At 36.0% G+C, this 19,007-nt stretch overlaps 1 protein-coding gene across 3 annotated transcripts in view; it reads right to left on the minus strand.

Annotated features, from left to right (window-relative positions):
* Nucleotides 1–19,007, minus strand: part of tinc (transmembrane protein tincar) — a 252,546-nt gene that overhangs the window by 7,604 nt on the left and 225,935 nt on the right. For 2 of the 3 annotated variants that reach the window (XM_074175557.1, XM_023162040.2), the window contains exons 10-11: nt 4,437–4,581; nt 1,385–1,522 (exon numbers count right to left, since the gene is read on the minus strand). In XM_074175557.1, coding sequence (XP_074031658.1) covers nt 1,385–1,522; nt 4,437–4,581 — 283 coding nt within the window. The remainder of the gene's footprint in view (nt 1–1,384; nt 1,523–4,436; nt 4,582–19,007) is intronic. The other variant, XM_023162041.2, reaches the window with a different exon arrangement.

The raw sequence follows: 19,007 nt of genomic DNA on the forward strand, positions 1-19,007 counted from the left end.
CCTACTCTACAGATACAGAGATACAGAAGTCCACTATATCCCTGGTCTATTGTGGGAGGCAACTGAAAATGGTGAATGACTCTTTGGTGTTTTGTGACCTATGCCTTCGCCTCATCAGGTATCATCAGCGTAGCCTCTGGTACACCATGTGATCTCTCAGAGCAATTAGAATTGTATCCATGCAGGAAACTCCTCAGATGTGGCCACCAGTTTTCCCCATGCTTGTGGAAACTGAATAAACCATGTGTATTGGGTATTTTTGTATAGAGGTGTATAACATTGAAATGGAACAGAACAAAGATGAATTTTTAAATTCCTATAGAGTGGCCTGCCCGATCTCTTGACCTGAACCCTCTGGACTTCTTCTTGTGGGAGTGTCGTCAAATAAATCCAATTATGTTGAACAATATCACAGACGGTTTTCAGTCAAGATTGTATTATTGTATGGAAGTCAATGGAGGACAATTTGAACATTGGATTTAAACACGCAGATTTGATTTGTTTGATTGTAAGCATGATGATGAAACAATAAAAATTTTCAAGAATGTAATTATTTGACGATTTTTTGAGTTTGTAAAAAAGGCTTAATAAAAATAGGCTTGTACGTTGTAAAAATAACCAAACTATTCAAGGTGGCTCATTCGAGCTGCAAAATAGATTTTTGGCAAAAACGGTTCATCAAAGTTACGTTTTTCACACCGTTGTAAACAGGCTTGAAAAAGACCTTTCAAATAAAGTATCACTCAACCCCTTTCCCCTATTCAAGTTTGAGGGGTTGAAGAGCCCCCTATTACAGGGTTGCTCGTTCAAACATAAAGAATACGTCAAAAGATGTCCCCCAAACAAAATCATTCGACGTGTTTCGGGAAATTTTTCCACTCACTATGGGATAAGAAATATACGGGGTGGCTTGTCTGAAAGGGATACCCTGTATATCCATCACGCAGTGTTTTTTGAAGGCTTCGAAGTTGTTCAAGCTGAATTTAAGTAGTCTTCTGGTAAGAAAGAAAATATCTATTCTGTATGACAGACTGAGAAGGCCACATAAACAAAATACAAGTGCAAATTCTTCCGATACTGCTGTCGCTGTTGCAATCCTTTATTTTTTCTTATTTCATCCTGGTAAAAAGTCGATACGGAGTATGATTGAGTGTATCGATAACACTATTATAAAATAAATGATTTGTTTTGACAGTCAGTATACTCATCACTTTGCACTCAATAAAAAGTTGGACCAATAGAAAATGTTGACGTATCTCGCAAAAATGCTATGAATGTGAATATCATTAAAAGCTCCAGAGAAAATTCTTTAATAATAAAGATTTCAAGAAACAGTGTAATTTCAGAAAATTGCACACCAATGCATACATAGAAATCTACTCACTTGATTCTCGAAGTTGTGTACGATAACTGAAGGCTCTACTTCGAGCAGAGGACTTCTTTCTTCGTAAGCAGTTGGAGGTTCGAAATCCTGGTTGGTGCTAGCATAAGTTATGTGTTCATCATGAACACAAGCCAGAAGCTAAAGCAAGCAGACAGAACAACGATTAGTAGTTAGTTTGGAGAAAATATGATGATGAACATTGATGAACTTGTGAATATTTAAAGAAAAACTAGATGAAACTAGATGAACTGTAACAACATCTGGTTTTGGAAAACTGATAGGACATGGTAGCCGAAGAAATCATTTGAAACTGAACGGAACTTCAATTGTATATACATTGGTTAGTATCAAATATTAGGATTGTTGCAACATTAACATATTTTCAGCCTACTCCACAACTGAACAGTTCAGTGAATGATCATTGAATTTTTTGTGCAGACGCACCCCTTAACTTTTGAACGTAACAAGTTATCAATTTCGGATGAGATCTGTAAGAAAAGAAATAATTTTTAGTACTTTTTGACCCGTGGGTTGGACTCTTTGTATCTATAGAGCAGGGAGAGTGAGTGTAAGCCCACGCACTTAGGCCACATGTGACCCATTGTCCTTTCCAGGAAGGTGGATAGCTCTCTGGGAGACATCTCCTTTATATCGGCAGGTGTAGGCCAAGACTCGCCGAACACACACTCTCTTATTGACGATAACTCCGGGCACTCGTATAGGACATGCCTGACAGTCTCATCTTCCTGTTCACACATCCTGAATAGAGGTGTGTCCATTAGCCCATATGTGTAAGGTGTTTCCTTAGTTGACAGTGGCCAGTCAGAAATCTTCCTATTAGGCGTAGATTTTTTCTGGTCATTGCCAGATATTTCTTTGGTGCCAGCTTCCCAGGGTCGCCCAAGGTGATCCTGGCAAGATTACATCCTTTGATTTCATTCCATCTCTTTAGAGATTGAGCATGGGTGTAACTTTTGACTAGTTCCGCAATTGTCGAAGTCATCAGGCCGTGGGTGCCACTTGGTCCTAAAATTCTTAGTCCAGCCGCTTCCTTGGCTAAAGAGTCGGCAATGCGATTACCTTTACTCCTGTCATGCCCTTTAACCCACCTCAGGATAATGTTATTATCTACCGAGGCTTTGGCTAAATCTTGGTGACACTCAAGTATCAGCCCTGAGGTTATACGTTGTCTGTTCAAGGCTAATAGGGCTTGTCTGCTGTCAGTGCAGATTTTTATATTTTTGCCAGAAATTCCTTTCCTGGTTATTTCTTTTGTGGCGATTGAGATACCAGCCAGTTCTGTTTGGACCACGCTGGTATTTCTTCCCATTCCCCACTCAATTCTAAGGCTTAGTGATCTAAAGTACACTCTACACCCTGAGCCTTCTTTGGTTTTTGAGCCGTTTGTATAAATCCGTATTGCATTTGTATCATTTGACTCTATGTTCTGCTTAATTTGTATTTTATAGGGTTTATTAAACACAAACCTGGGTTCAATTGCATCGCTTGTTGCCTGCAGCAGAGGTTGCGCAGTAAGCACTTCCCGCCATTGGCCCAGCCTCAATTGACCCATTTCTACTTCGAGGTTTACCCCAGCCTTGCGCAATCGTACCATGGCCATTAACGTAACCTCCTTAACATACAGATCCAGAGGGGTCATACTCGCGATTACTTCCATTGCCACGGTTGGTGTTGTTCTCATGGCTCCTGTGTTGTTTAAACAAGCCATTCGCTGTATTTGATATAATTTTTGGATGTTCGTTGCTTGTAGAACTTTCGGTCCCCAAGCAATGACTCCATACGTTAAAATAGGTCTTATTATTGCAGTGTAGATCGTGGGTTGGGCTACCTATCGGGCGCGTCTCCAGGTGGCGGATAGGGGAACGGCCAGGGGACTGGGGACCCTGCCCGGGAAGCTAATGTGGCTTTACGGACGGGGTCGACGGGCTCCTGGTCAGTTGCAGAAATGAGTAGGGTGAGGAGAATTAAAACTCCCCAAAAGCCTCTGCAAAATATGGCACTGTGGACCAGCCTACTCAAGCCAAGGTGTAAGGAATCGTGCGGACAGCTGAATGACCGCAGAGTGATATGCGGTCATGAACGATCCCCTTGGGGAACTGGGCGAAACCTCATTGTACCTTTGGTAATGCTGGGCTCTGCCAGAGGTGACCAACCTTACTACCTTACTACTCCTTACTTACTCCTCGAGGGAATACACATGAATGAAACAACACAAAAATAGAAACAACAAAAACAAAAACCAATCCCGAGGCTGGACAGAAGTGCTCATCTCAATCTAAGGCGGTGGCTGGGGATGAACAGAAATGTCCACCCCAATCTACCGCTTGGAATGAGGCTGGACATAGCAGAACATCTCCAACAGCAAGAGAACTTCTTGCGGCGGGCACTAAGAGCACCAAGAGACTTGACAGGGACCGTATCGTATAGGATGCCCCACCCTGTAGATTGACGAAAATTTGAACAAAAATATAATGATTGAAAAAACAACTTCAAAGTTGTTTGTTTTGAAAATATTTGAAAATAACTTTTTCCCTGGTAAATATATTTTGAACTACAAAGTGATGATTTTCTATATTTGAATATTGATTATTTAAATATTTGTACCTATACCTATCCTAAACATATCTTCATATTCATCATCTCTTTAGGGTGTTGATCTAGATTTTTCATTTGTGTTTCATTGGACATGTCTAGGTGGAAGCTATTTTGGGAATTATCAGGGCGTTTATTTTAAAAAACCATAAATTCTCTCTTACAGTTTTGAAGATAGGCTATTCAACAATATTGATAATTTGAAAAAATCGGGGTTATGAAATGAAGTTTCATTTAATTTTCTTGAATAAAATTAAGATGAACAATTCATTACACAGATAAATTAAAAAAAAACAACCTAGCTTCAAGGAAGACGCTCGAGCTCCAATGTCCCTCGAGTTAATTTTTCAACAGTCAACCGCCCAGCAAATTAGAAGCAAGCAGACAACGCTCTACTGATCACATAATTAAGCATTCCCGAAGGAAATCCGATATTTACCTTTCCTTCTTCGCTAGCCGTATCGTCTCCATTGCTGAGCCTTTGGGACGCAGACGGGGGTAGGGGCAGTTCTCTCAAAGTGGCGTAATCGCCGTCGTCCTCGTCCAACCCGGGGATGGTGCTCCTCCTCACGCTGCTCTTCACCCTAAAAGTGAAACGGAACATTTCATATTCAGACTCTTTATTCGCCTAAAACTGATGAACATTTACATTTCGAATGATAATTGTCACATAAACAAATACATTTGCCTACGAGCCATAAAATCCAGGTTGAGCTGCGACATGCCGAACTCCTTCTCCTTTGGCAAGTGCCTAAGAGGGTAGCCTTTTATATTTCGGAATTAGAGGAGAAAAACAAATACTAATGATCGAAAATCACTTTATTGTTTTTCAAAATATTCCCCTTGAAGATCTATACACTTTTGCATGTGTTTGAACCAATTGTCGAAGCACTTTTGCTACTCTGATTGAGGTATCTCCAAAACATGCATTCTAAATGCAGCAACCGCTTCTTCAGGTTCCGAAAAACGTTGACCCCTTAGTTTGTTTTTTACGTGCGGGAATAAAAAGAAGTCATTCAGTGCCAAGTCAGGACTATACGGCGATTGACTCATCAAATAGATGTTTTGGGTGCTCAAACATGCAGTTGTTTAAGACGAATGTGTGAGAGTTCGCATTGTCGTGGTGAAGAGTGAACCGTCTTCGGCAGTTGGTTTTCCTGATTTCTTGGAAGACAACTGGCAAACAAATGGTGTACCACTCAAAATTGACTGTTCTGCGTCGTTCTAGTGCTACGGTTGCGACATGTCCAGTATTTCCAAAAAACAGGCGACCATTTGCTTGGAAGTGCTTCGTGCGTGAACAACTTTTGTTGGATTTGGCTCGTCTTGAAACACCCATACAGTAGACTGCTGTTTACTTTCGGGCTTATACACGTAAATCCACGATTCATCACCTGTCACGATGTCATAGACGTGTTTCGAAGCACCGCGATCGTATTTTTTGAGCATTTCCTTCGACCAATCGACACGAGCCTTTTTTTTGAGCGATTACCAAATTTTTTGATCCAACGCGAACTAATTTTTTTGACAGTCAAATGTTTATGCAATATTGAATGTATGCTGGCCCCACTAATGCCTAAGGTTGTCTCAATCTCACGATAGGTCTTGCAATATCAGTTTGTGCACAGCATCAATGGTCTTCGGAACAACAATTGATTTTGGACGACCTTCACGAAATTCGTCTTGGAGTGAACCACGACCACGATTGAATTCACCATACCATCGATTAACACCATTCCTTGATGGAGCTTCAGCGCCACAAATTTAATTGAGTTCATCCATGCACTGTTGCTGAGTTAATCCACGTCGAAAGTTGAAAAAAAAAAGAATCGCACGAAAATGTACACGATTTAATTCCATTTTTGGGCCGAGATGATTTTTTTAAGTTACTGTAAACAACAAAAATAGCGCGCGTATGTCAAAAAACCTTCTGAGTACGTATAAGCTCAAAAATGTCCAACTTTACGATAGACCTGTCAATTGCCAGATTGCAACACTAGGGTTGCCAAATCCCGAAACATAAAAGGTAACCCTCGTAACATGCCAAAATTGGAAGATTTCATAGTGATAGTCAATATTGAACAAAATCTGTTGAAATAAGTTTTCCGTTGTTCAGCTGTCGCCCCCCTACGAAAAACAACCCTCAAAAGTCGACACTTCTGAGACGAGGACCTACCTTTTGACTTGCGATTCCTAGCATAAGCTGTTTCTGTTCAGTGAGGAAGTGCTAATTATATAACAGGGATTTACTATATATATATATATATATATATATATATATATATATATATATATATATATATATATATATATATATATATATATATATATATATATATAGTAAATCCCTGTTTTCCAACAGGGATTTACTAACTTTGACAATTGATAACGGTCATTTTGTTGGAGCTATATCTGTCAAATTGGTTCAGTCTATTTTACCAAATCACCATGGACGGATATAACATTCAACAACTCATGCAAATAAAAAAATTGTTTCATCAAAATTAGTGTTCTGTTTGGGCAACGTACCGCACGCTTCGCCTATTTTACGGTCTCCATAATCGTCCTATCGAGAGGACTATTAGCAATGTGGTGGATAATTTTGAGTCTACAGATTCAGTAAACGATCGACCAACACCCGGTCGTCGACCGGGCAAGATATGCCGAAAACATCGCCGCTGGCTATGAGAGTGTGCAGGAGAATCCGAGGCAGTCGATTTCGCATTGCTCACAAGAAATCCGCCTTTCGCAGACCACAACTTGGCGAATTTTGCGTCGTGACTTGGACCTGTACCCGTATGGCCGGGCCATAACATTCAACGACGAGCACTATAGGTCGATAATCATCACTTTCTCCTCACGAAAGTTAGTGAATGATTTTGGGGTTCCACAAGGTAATGTATTAGGACCTTTACTGTTTCTGATTTATATAAACGATATCGATTACTTAGATGGTGATCATGTGATTATCTTATTTGCAGATGATACATTAATATATACCTACGATAAAACCTTGCAAGTCGATATTGAAAAGATGAATAATTCATTAAAAAATATTGAGTTTTACCTTGGAATAAATAAATTGAAACTTAATATTACTAAAACTAAGGCGATGATCATTACAACAAAGTATAAACAAAATAAAATTGGGAGAAACACAGTCAAAATTAAAATTAACGAAATTGATGTTGAAATAGTGGATAATATTAACTATCTAGGGTTCATTGTAGATGATACAATTTCATTGAATGATCATGCTGACTATATAATAAGCAAAATATCCAAGAAACTGTATTTTTTTTCTAGAGTGGCATCTGTATTATCAATGTATGCCAAAATAATGTGCTATAATTTCATAATAAAACCTCATTACAATTTTTGCGAGATTCTCTTATATCTCTTGAATCAGAACAAATGAAATCAATTACAAAAATCACAAAATCGTGGAATGCGAATAATATTACTCTGCAATAGAATGACACCTATACATAATATGCTCTGTAGTTTAAGGTGGCTTAATGTCTCTCAAAGAGTATATTATCAAACTATGATATTTATATTTAAAATAATAAATAAATTGCAACCAACATACTTAGTAAACCTTTTGATCACAAGTAGTGAAGTACATCATCATGGTACTAGATCGAACACCAATTTTCACATCCCAAGGACAAATTCACGTAGCAGTATGAACTCGTTATTTTTCAAATATTTCATATATTTTTATTCATGTTTCAACTTTTTTATTTTTAGAACTGTATCAACGAAGTTCAGATTCATAGTCGTAACAAAAAATGCTTATCAAGTGACACATCAAAAACACAAGAAAAACATTATTGAAATAGTACTTTTGAATTGGTCAAAATAATTTATCTGACGATACCTCGAACCAACGAAAAAGAATTATACTGTCCTCATGGTATTCAAAGCACATGAAATCTGTGTTGTTGAAGAAGCAGGTAACTACTAAAAGCCCGTGCCTTTAACCTATAAAGAAAACTACAATGAGATCTCACGATCTGAAAAACCGTATTAGAAAAGAATCTATCAACTTGTGGCAACAATATCAGAAAGTGAAAAAAAAATCGAGAAGGAAACAAGATGTCATTGTGAAACTGGGAATTGGACATGCCAAAATGACAAATATTGAATGTCAATTGTCGTAAAATTGGTAGCCTGAGCAAAAAATTATGTATAGTGGCTGATGATTTTAGTTATCAATGCCACATCAAACCCAAAAAAGAAATACATTGCGAAAAACAATGATGACAACTGTCTCTACCATTTCTTGTGAAAAAACAAATATTTTGTCTCTCACTAAAAATTTTCATTATTATGTGTACGTCACCAGTGACTCAATATATAAGAATCCCCCGAATACGAATTAGAGAGATCGGATGACGCATCAAGAAACTTTCTCAGTCTCCGTTCCACAAAAACACTCTCAATTTGTCTAAGACTACTACGTCACCCCTCTAAACGTCGCAGATCGTTTGGAGCCGGCCCTAGGCATTAACTTTATTGTTTCCAGGACAAAAGACAGCATGAGAAGGATAGAAGACGAAGACGATCATCCCCCTCTCAGGAAATTACCCCCACTATATCCCTCGTAGCAGAGACTCAACTTATAAAAATTGTAGTTTTTCGTGGATGTTTTGAGGGCAGTGAATATTAAAGTGAGAGGGTACGAAGTTCATCGGAATATTAATCTGAACAAGGGGAATAATAGGGTAGAATAGAACTCGCAATGTTTCAAAACAGCTTTTTTGATATGAACTTGAAAGATAAAAAACTACTGAAGGAAGTTACATTAGGTGAGATTTGTTAGAACTGCATACACGTGATTGATAAATCAGGAAAGGAATCGTGTAAAAAAATTTTATTTGTAAATTGCAAAACGCTTTCGGCTGTTACGCCATCATCAGTGCGATACCTGCAAGTAATTCTTTTAATATTGTAGAATTATTTACTCGTCAAGTATATACAAGAAGATCCTGCTGCCTTAACGTACAACAACTTTAGTAAAAACCACTCTGAGTGCAATAAGCAAACATTTGCACAAAATGTGAATATGTTTGTTTCAAACAAGCAGGAACTTCTTGTATATACTTGACGAATAAGTAATTCTACAATATTAAAATAATTTAAAGTTCAATCTGAAATCAAAACAAATGAATATTATTGAATATTACTTACTTGCAGGTATCGCACTGATGATGGCGCTAATAGCCGAAAGCGCTCTGCAATTTACAAAAACATTTTTTTTACACAAAATACGATTCCTTTCCTGATTTGGAAGTTACAATATACCTATACAAACTCTTGGAGGAAACGGTTGATCATCCAAAACTATCTTTGAGAGAAAAACTGAAGAATACTAGTTAATGTTTTTATTGTATCGACAAAAAGCAATATTCGTTGTTCTTCGGAACAAAAGGAAAAACGGCAAGCTTAAGGCACTCCAGTTTCATAGACATTCAGTCTTTTGAATTCTCCGTAAGACGTCTTGGAAAATTCTATTCTATTTGGAATGTAGATGAAATATCTTGGCATTGTCCTTGATAAAAAACTTACCTGAAATGCTGACTTGGAGAAACTTTTACATAAAGCCAGACTATTCCTATGGACATGTTGAAGGGGTTGTGGTAAAACTTAGGTTTTAGATCCCAAAAAAAATCCTTTAGATTTATTGTCTGACGAATTCTCGCTTATGGAGCAATTGCCTGGTGACCGATGGCTTTACTGAAAACGGCTCGAGCGAAGCTCTCTGACTTACAGAGACAGGCTTGTCTGGCAAGCTGAGGTATCATCAGTATCACACCATCAGTGGCCATGGATCTACCTTCTTTCGACATTTTTTTTTTTGACAGAGAGGCTAGATGGACTGAATATAGACTTGTGCATATTACTAATTGCACAGATAAATCTAATGCAGTGTACAATAGACTGCTGGTTCATACTAGAAGTCCCAGTTGACATAATATTTGTAGGAATAATAAGGTTTTCATTTTTGTTATTAGAATATGTGAAGTTTGTATCATATGCATATAGTATTGTAGTTATCATAAAATCAGGTCAATCATTTATGTAGATTAAAAATAGAAGAGGTCCCAATATGGACCCCTGAGGAACTCCTCTTTTTGAAGCCAGTTCCTTACTGAATTTATTATCCCTGTACACAGCTTGATATCTGCTTTCTAAGTAAGAACATATTGATTTGCTGCCCAGTCCTCTCATTCCATACCTGTGAAGTTTTTCTATGAGCTTGGTATGACTTATACAGTCAGAAGCCTAAGAAAGATCGGTAAAGATTGTGATGCATTGCTCTTTATTTTCGAATGCTTCATGAATGGTGATGACGAAAGCCATAATTGCATTGGAGGTGCTTTGGCCTTTCCTGAAACCGTATTGATAAGTTGAGAAAAGATTAAATTTTTGTAGATATTTAATTATTTGTTGTGCTATGACTCTTTCATATCAATATCGAACTAACAACAGGTTAGGATCATGTCTAGTTGAATTTCCAGCCACCTCATTCATCAAATATCGCCTGCTGAAAAAAGTGAATTGAATGAATAATAAATATTCAAAGTTCGAAACATCGAATCCTCAAGAGGACTCCCTCCCTAGCCATTCTTTCATTGAATATTCACAAATGCATTCACATCCTCGAATTCAACCATGCTCCCAACAAAAGAGTTGGAATTTGTTCGTTTACAAACTTCTCTATAAATCCCGGAGGAAAGACGGCCATCAAAAATCATTCATCGAGATTTTTCTTCTGTTTGGCTCGGAGAGAAACATTCACCAGAGGCGTTTCTCTGTAGCAAACCACGAAAGACGAGAGAGTGTACAATGCCACTTTTTGAATGATTCACGAGCCCGATTTGCTTTGATATATTAACAATGGAGAGTCTTAGATTCGGAGCCTTTCAAGGAAATTGAGTTTCGATTTTGAACTCCACAAATGTATTTTTCTTGCTTTGAGGCTTCCAATGGAAAATAACCTCAACAACGTGTGATATATAGAATGTTCGGACAAAGAACGGATGGAAGTTCAAAGGAAATTTTTTGGACGGCTTTTGAAAAGTGAAGGAACTTCACTGACGAAGGGAGATTGATTGCCTGTAGGACAGCAGTGGAATCTCAGGCTACGAGAGCTATTAAAAAAGTAATTTACTCAATATGTCACTTTATTCTGCGAATCTTTGGAATATCTCATCCAAAATTACCAGCATATTGTATTGCGCTACATAACTGCTGAAAAAAAAACACACTTTCTGTTCGAAAAATTAGGTGAAATTTAATTTTTCCCAAGAAATATTTATTTTTCCATCAATTTCTATGTTCTCTCCTTCAAAGTACTTCCCTTCAGATGTAATACACTTGTATCAGCGTTTTTTTTCAATCATCAAAGCAGTTCTTATATGCATTTTTTGGTACGTCCTTGAGTTTCTCCGCGATTCGGTTCTGTCTGTCTCCAGAGTACGGAGGGTGAGTGTAGGTCCAGAGCACTAAGGCCACATGTGACCCATTGTACATCTACTTGGAGTTGTCCTTCAAGATCATCGTCCATCCTGTCCTTTCCAAGAAGATGGTCAGGTTACCAGGAGACATCTTCTTTATATCGGCAGGTGTAGGCCAAGACTCGCCGAACACACTCTGTCTTATTGACGATAACACTCGCATAAGACATGCCAGACAGTTTAATCTTCCTATTCACACATCCTGCATAGAGGTGTGTCCATTAGCCTCAGAATATGGAGGTGTTTCCTTAGTTGACAATGACCAGTCAGAAATCCTACTTTCAAACGTAGGTTTTTCCTGGTCATTGCCAGATATTTTTTCGGCGCCAGCTTTCCAGTATCGCCCAGGTTGATCCTGGCATTCTTTGATTCTATCCCATCTCTGTGGGGATTGAGCATGGGTGTGACGTTTGGCTAGTTCCGCAATTGTTGAAGTCATCAGGCCATAGATGTCACTGGGTGTCGGCAATGTGATAACTTTGACTCCTGTCGTGTCCCAGCTTTGGTTTTCATCTCCTCAATTGTAAAAACGACGTCCTTCCATGAATCTCGTCAATATTGGTAACACAAAAGAGTCGCAGGGGTCTAAATCTCCTGAATATGGTGGCTGAGGCATGATTACGTTGTTGTTTTTGGCCAAAAAATTACGAACAACAATGACGAGTGATACGATCATGTGGCAGGAACTCCTGATGCGCTACGTCACGGTATTCGAAGTGAGCAAAACCTTGATCAACCTTCGCGTGCTTTTTAAGGTCTTGGCTCTTTCTTTGGAGCGATTGGACTTTGGATTCGATGTCATAAACAGATACCCATGATTCTTCATCGGTTGTTGCTACTGCTTATCGAAAACTGAATGAAGATCCAGCCCGTCTCATTCCAGTATCTAAAGCTCATAACCTCAAAATCAATTCAAACAAAACCAATCTGCTTGTTTTTGGTACTGATCATAGCTTGGTGGAAAGATATATTAATATTGCTATTGATGATATAGGAATATGCCCCAGGAACTTGGCAAAATATTTAGGTATCGAAATGGACGTGAATTGAAGGTTTACAAACAAATGCGCTTGTGTTGTCATTTTGCATATTGTGATGTTGTGTACGGTTCATGTCTGGATAAAAAAGACATTTGTAGAATTGGTAGAGCTCCAATATCATTAGAAAATATAACAGAATTTCATATGAATTTAAGGAAACCAAATGGTGAACTATGAAAAATAGATGTGTTTTACACTCGGCTACCCTCTTCTATCCATAAAATAATAATTAAAACAAATGTCCATCATATTTGTATAGCAAAATAAGATTTCGTAGCGATGTACATTTTTCAAATTCGAGGTTTGAAGGGTTACTTTTCCCTCCACCCCGTCGAACCACGCTGTTACAGAAAATATCTTTTCGCTGCTCAATCAGAAAGTCATTGATTTCATAGATTTTATACTTCTGAAAAAAATTCAGTACGGATATTTACCATGTTTTCTCTCTCTCCCTCTTTTATCTCTAGTTTAGTTTTCTCTTCTTCAAGGCTAGAACTGAGATCAACAGTACCCTTCCGGTACATGTGTTTCTAATCTCGTTTGTAGTTTTTTCAGTTTTATAGATTTAATAATTACTGTATTCATATGTAATAAGGACCTACAAATGAATATTATATTACATATGGAGCGTTCAGGGCGTGCGTCGACATTTACATCTTCTCGACCTTCTGTGGAAAGCTTGTACCACTCGTAAACATTTTTCCGACTCAGTACAATCACCTTATGCCACTGTCAACATTTCGAGTGTTTTTGGGCACTTAATTTGATTTTTAACAAAATTTGATGCAAATTCTTTGATCTATTCTTTTCGATGTCAGAAAATCGCTGAACACGCAAATAGTTGTTTTGAATTTGTTTTTGCTCATAAATAATTCAGAAGAATCCAATATCCATCAGTATCGAACCATATTTCAGAGTTAAAATAAAACTTTTTTTGTCTTAGTAGAATAACACATCCATGAATGTCAAGAACAATTATTGTACCTTCCCTAATAAGGTGTTTAATCAGAAACTGTTGTTTCATATGAACTTTCCTGAAACACTTTACAACCAAATAATCACTGAAGTGTGAAATGTAAATCGATTCTTCCACCATAATATTGAATACCCAGTTCCTTCGCCAAAACGTAACATATTCTTTATGTCACACTATCATTCGTAAAATTATGTTTCATTTATAGGATTATCTTCGTTAAATAGTTTTTGTGCGGTACAGTGATTTACGGTAGAAGTTTTGAACGAAGTGATTTTATGTGGAGATCAGAGTTTTTTATCGACTTTTCTGGTATTTTCAAGTCAAATAAGCTGAACAAAATTAAAATTGTAATGGAATACTTTATACTGGAATTGAAAAAGACAAACTTTCGTGTTCACCTCGATGAGTTGCTGCGTGGAAAACGTATTTTTAACGGTTAATTTTTAAACTAGTTCACGATATGAATAAAAAAATAGTAAAAAAGGAAAAAACAAATAACAAAAAAAATTTAATGGATTTTAGATTCGGAAAAAGACTCATGTTCACACAAGAGTGTTTGAACTATCTCTTAAAATCACTGGTTTTCATACTCTCTGAACATCAAAATAGTTGATAATATGTTTGTACTTTTTGAGAATACTCCAGAAAAATGTGGGACATGCATATGATTGAATTTGAGGTAGTAACCTGTGCTTTTTATTGTTATCACTTGAAATTTCCAATCACCTTTGAAGTGATTGATTGTAGTAACTTCTAGTACAGATTGAACTATTTTTCCAAATTCATCATCATTCATATTTGAATTCAATTCGACCATATTTCATCGAAAATATACAGGAAACCAAGCTACAAATTTAACATCAAGGATGAAAGATCACTTTGCAAATATACCTTTAATACGTAATTCTATGGCATAAAATGATGAAATTGTATTGGGCATTGTTTGAATATAAACTGATCCCCAATATTTTGTTCAAGAGTATGGTCAGCCTATACAAAATAGAATTTCGTGCCGGATATGAAATAGATATGTAAATATTTTCATGTTTATTGATGAACAAGATTATGCGAAACGAAATTTGATAGTGTTCCGACATCAATGAGTTCATGGACGAGAGTTGAAATTTTTGACAATAGCGGATATAATATATTCATTGATTACTTGTTGATGACTTTTTTGCATTTGAATCGTACATTTATTCGTTAAACGGAAAGAATTATGATGAATAATTGTTTTCTAAAAGAATCAGTTTATGTTAATGATTGCTTCCAAACATAATTAAAAAACTGTTTTTGTTTACTTCATTCCTGGAGAACTTTCGAATGGCCAGCAAGATCAGCTGTTTTGATATCATTGAATTATTTTCTTCTATCATTAGTGTAATAGTGTTCGTTTCAATAGATCCGTTATTATTGAGGTGTTGAATTGAGTTATTTTTCAAATTCATTCAATTAACTCAGAAATGGTAGATAATGTTCAAAAGCTTTTTTCATATATTTAACGGGTCGCGAATCGAAAATTTGCTTTAATTTGATGATTTTTCACTCTGTTTAAAATTTCTATCGGATCTCAACGATAGAATGTCGAAGAAAATGAAACAAAAACAATTCGAACGCATAAGAAAAAGTCATGATTCTTCAGGTAACTCAAACCATTAATATAAATGACTTGGAAAAATTGAAGCCCAAATGCATGGAGTTCCACTCAAATAACATGAAATATACAAAAATATGAAAAAACAAGTTGATGAGAATATTCAGGAAGAAAATCAAAAATATAATGGCAATAAAATAAAAAATTCCACCAATAAATCCAAAGAAATTTGGACTCTCACTAAAAAAGTCATCAAGAACCATAAAGTAAGAACAGAATGGGAAATTGCTCACCTCGGATCTCAACTAATCTGTTTGGTCAAATATCCATGGTTGTTGAGGACAACATATCTGCATATTTTTGTAAAAACAGATCGAAGACCTGTACACTATCTGAAAACCTTGCAAATTAATTTGTTCTCATACCTGTCACCGAAACAGAAGTTGAAACTGTAATACACGGCACACCTTATGAAAAAACTACAGGGCTGGATAGAATCCCAAAAGGTATAAATAAAAAATGTTCCAGTATTATTTCACACCATCTAGCAGAAATTATAAATCTATCAGTCCAATCCAGTCCAGTATCCAAACTCATTGAAAACGGCTGCGATTTTACCAATATACAAAAAAGGCGTAAAACAACTATTGACAATTATCGACCAATAGCATTATTGGACATTTTCTCGGAAATAATAGAAAAAGTATTATGTAACAAAATTCAAAAATTCTTTGCAATCACTCACGGGAAGAAAACATTAATTTCGTTTGTGAGAAATTGAATGAAAGTTTTATATACTTGGTAACCTGGAGAATATGCTAAACATTGACGAACTTCTTCAAATATATCACGTTTTGGTATATTCAGCTATATCTTATATCAAAGCGTGGGGACAAGCATCTGAGGTCACTAAGTAGTATGTTGCTGAAAATTTCATATTCCGACTAATATTTGGCATAAAAAATCACAATTCTTGTAGGGATATTTTCAAAAAATACCAAATCCTAACTGTCGTATCTATTTACCTATTTAAAATTCTGTGTTACATATTCAAGAATAAGCATCTGTATCCTCTAAACAGTGAGTCTCACTCCCATAATACTAAATGTAAAAACGACATCAAATTAACCAAACACAAACATTCGTTTCATAAAAAGTCACCGAATAATGCTGGCTGCCGTTTCTTCAATGGCCTACCAGACAATATAAAAAAGCGAGTTCCCCAACACTTTTTGAATCTCACCTAAAAGAACTCTTGGTCACACAATGTGTTTATCCACTCGATGAACTTGAGACCTAATTATTTGACCTGTAAGTTGAGGTGACGATGTTGCAATTGATATTGAATGTGTAATTTATGTACTTTATGAATTTTACGCCGGTTGTTACTTCTGTACCACTCTCATTACTTGCATCGACATGTCCGATCTTGTTTATACACTAGCTTGATGGATTAATGAATATTTATTTATTTATTATTCAAGTGTGGTGGTCATCAAACGGTTTTTGACTTGGATATATTTTATTCAACTACTTATACTGAATCAAAATTAGGAGGGCTCACAAGACGCACTGGTTGAGTACTAGTGGTTCTTTCAGATGATGAGGTTGTTAGCATGACTTTTCTATTATGATGAGAAGTGGTGCTGAAGGTGCTCATTAAAACAAAGAAAAAAATTAAACCTTAGAGTATGAAGGAGAATCATCCTGCGGAAATCTGGGATGGAATTTATTGGGAAGCATCAGAAAGTGATGAATGAATATTGCGAAATCATAAGTCCAGGCTCGAATGTCTTCAACAGCTGCACCATCGATAGGGATCTTTCAGAAATCATTACCTTTAGGTAAAGATGAGAGAAACTGGGCCCTCCTTCACTGTCACCGAGAAGATCAACCACTTTACATTTGGTGAAGTTAGCTGACCATCGAGGTCACAATCACTACTAGGTTGATATAGGAGAAACAACAATGACGATGAAGGTGCCGTTTGGGATGGAATGACGTAGGGGAGGGGACAGCTGTGCAAACGTTGATAGCCGATAACTGTAATTAGGTACAGTTAATTGGCCCTCAAATACAGGGCTTTTCATGATGAGCGTTAATTAGCCGTTTCTGACAAACTATTTAACAGATCAACCTGCAAATTTCACAGTATGCATAAATCAATATGACCTACACGCCTAAAATATTTCATACGAAGCGGCGTTGTCGCTTCTACTATGAAGTAGCGGCTTCTTTGATTTTTCAAATAGAACACCCCGTATATAATATCATATTATGATTCATCATGACTTTGTCAACAAATTGATATACTATTTCCCTATACCTATCTAATACCGTTTAGAAGATATAAATTAATTTCGATATTTTTTTTACCAAACATGAACTTTTATAAATGCTGATAATCTTGAACTCTCTTGCACTAAAACGATCAAATTTGAAATGGAGTGGAGTGATACTATGAGGATCTTCACTACGAGTCATATTTTCATTTGCCTCATACAGGGTCTTCAAAAAATGCATGATGATACTTTGATCTCATGAAAAAATGAGTGGAACTCAATTTTTTCAAATGGAACACCCTGTATATTTCAACATTTTTGAGCTCTACATCCAATTTCAGATCAACTTCGTTCAGATAATACTATTTCTATTTTGAACCGTTTTCGAGATAAACTGTTTCAAACGGAAATTGACATCTTTTCCTTGTTCATCACTCATTTTTGTAAAACAGATTTCGTTTGATGTTTCTCAATTAGTCACAGATAATACCTGCGTGACTTATTTATATATATATATATATAGATATATATATATATATATATATATATATATATATTTATATATATATATATATATATATATATATATATATATATTTATATATATATATATATATAAAAATATATATATATATATATATATATATATATATATATATATATATATATATATATATATATATATATATATATATATATATATATATGCTGAACTGGGTTTTCCAGTTATAAGTTATAAGTCACGCAGCTCCTGTTGGTGACACCGTGCATATGTGAAGTTTTTCATTTTTGGTAACCAGTTGTTGTCCATCCTTGCAATTGGCTGCACCGCGCTGATGAGGCCAATAGCCAGAAACACGTGTCCGCGGTTTGTCTCCATTTTTTGAGTGTTCTGTCTACAAATTTTCCCTAGAAAGGTTAACGCAGTCAAGCTGCTGGAAAATAATTCCATGAATTATATGAATATATATATATATATATATATATATATATATATATATATATATATATATATATATATATACATATATATATATATATATATATATATATATATATATATATATATATATATATATATATATATATATATATATATGAAATGTATGGAGATAAAAGCTAAAAAATGGTAACAATGTGTCACATGGAATGTAGTAGAAACTGCATGAGGTTGATCTGGAAGAATATTGACCGCTCGTCGGAGAGTAAAGATAAATAATTTTAATTTATTTTCGGTAAGAAACTACATACTTTTCAATTAGAAATTTCGTACCCTAAGTACTCTTCTAACCGAATAAAAATAGAAATTTACTAAGAATTGTTTCATCTTCCTTTTAAAAGGGATGAAACCGAGATTTCACATACACGGTATGCTTATTGTATGCTACGTGGTAGCTTATTGTACAGATGCAAGTTCAGGGAATTACGTTGTGAGATTGCAGGTTTATATCTAGGAGGCCTCATATGGTCTGCTTTACTGGTTGAATAATTTTGAAAATCGTTATTTCTGTTAATTCCAGTTTTTCATGTATGCATTTCGAGGAAATTTTGTTAGATATAGATAGAAGGAAGACACAATCCAGAGCTTCTTG

The sequence above is a fragment of the Leptinotarsa decemlineata genome, unplaced genomic scaffold (genome assembly GCF_025532065.1).
Source record: "Leptinotarsa decemlineata unplaced genomic scaffold, Ldec_3_MD MMD2_tig00001064_RagTag_RagTag, whole genome shotgun sequence".
Lineage (NCBI taxonomy): Eukaryota > Metazoa > Arthropoda > Insecta > Coleoptera > Chrysomelidae > Leptinotarsa > Leptinotarsa decemlineata.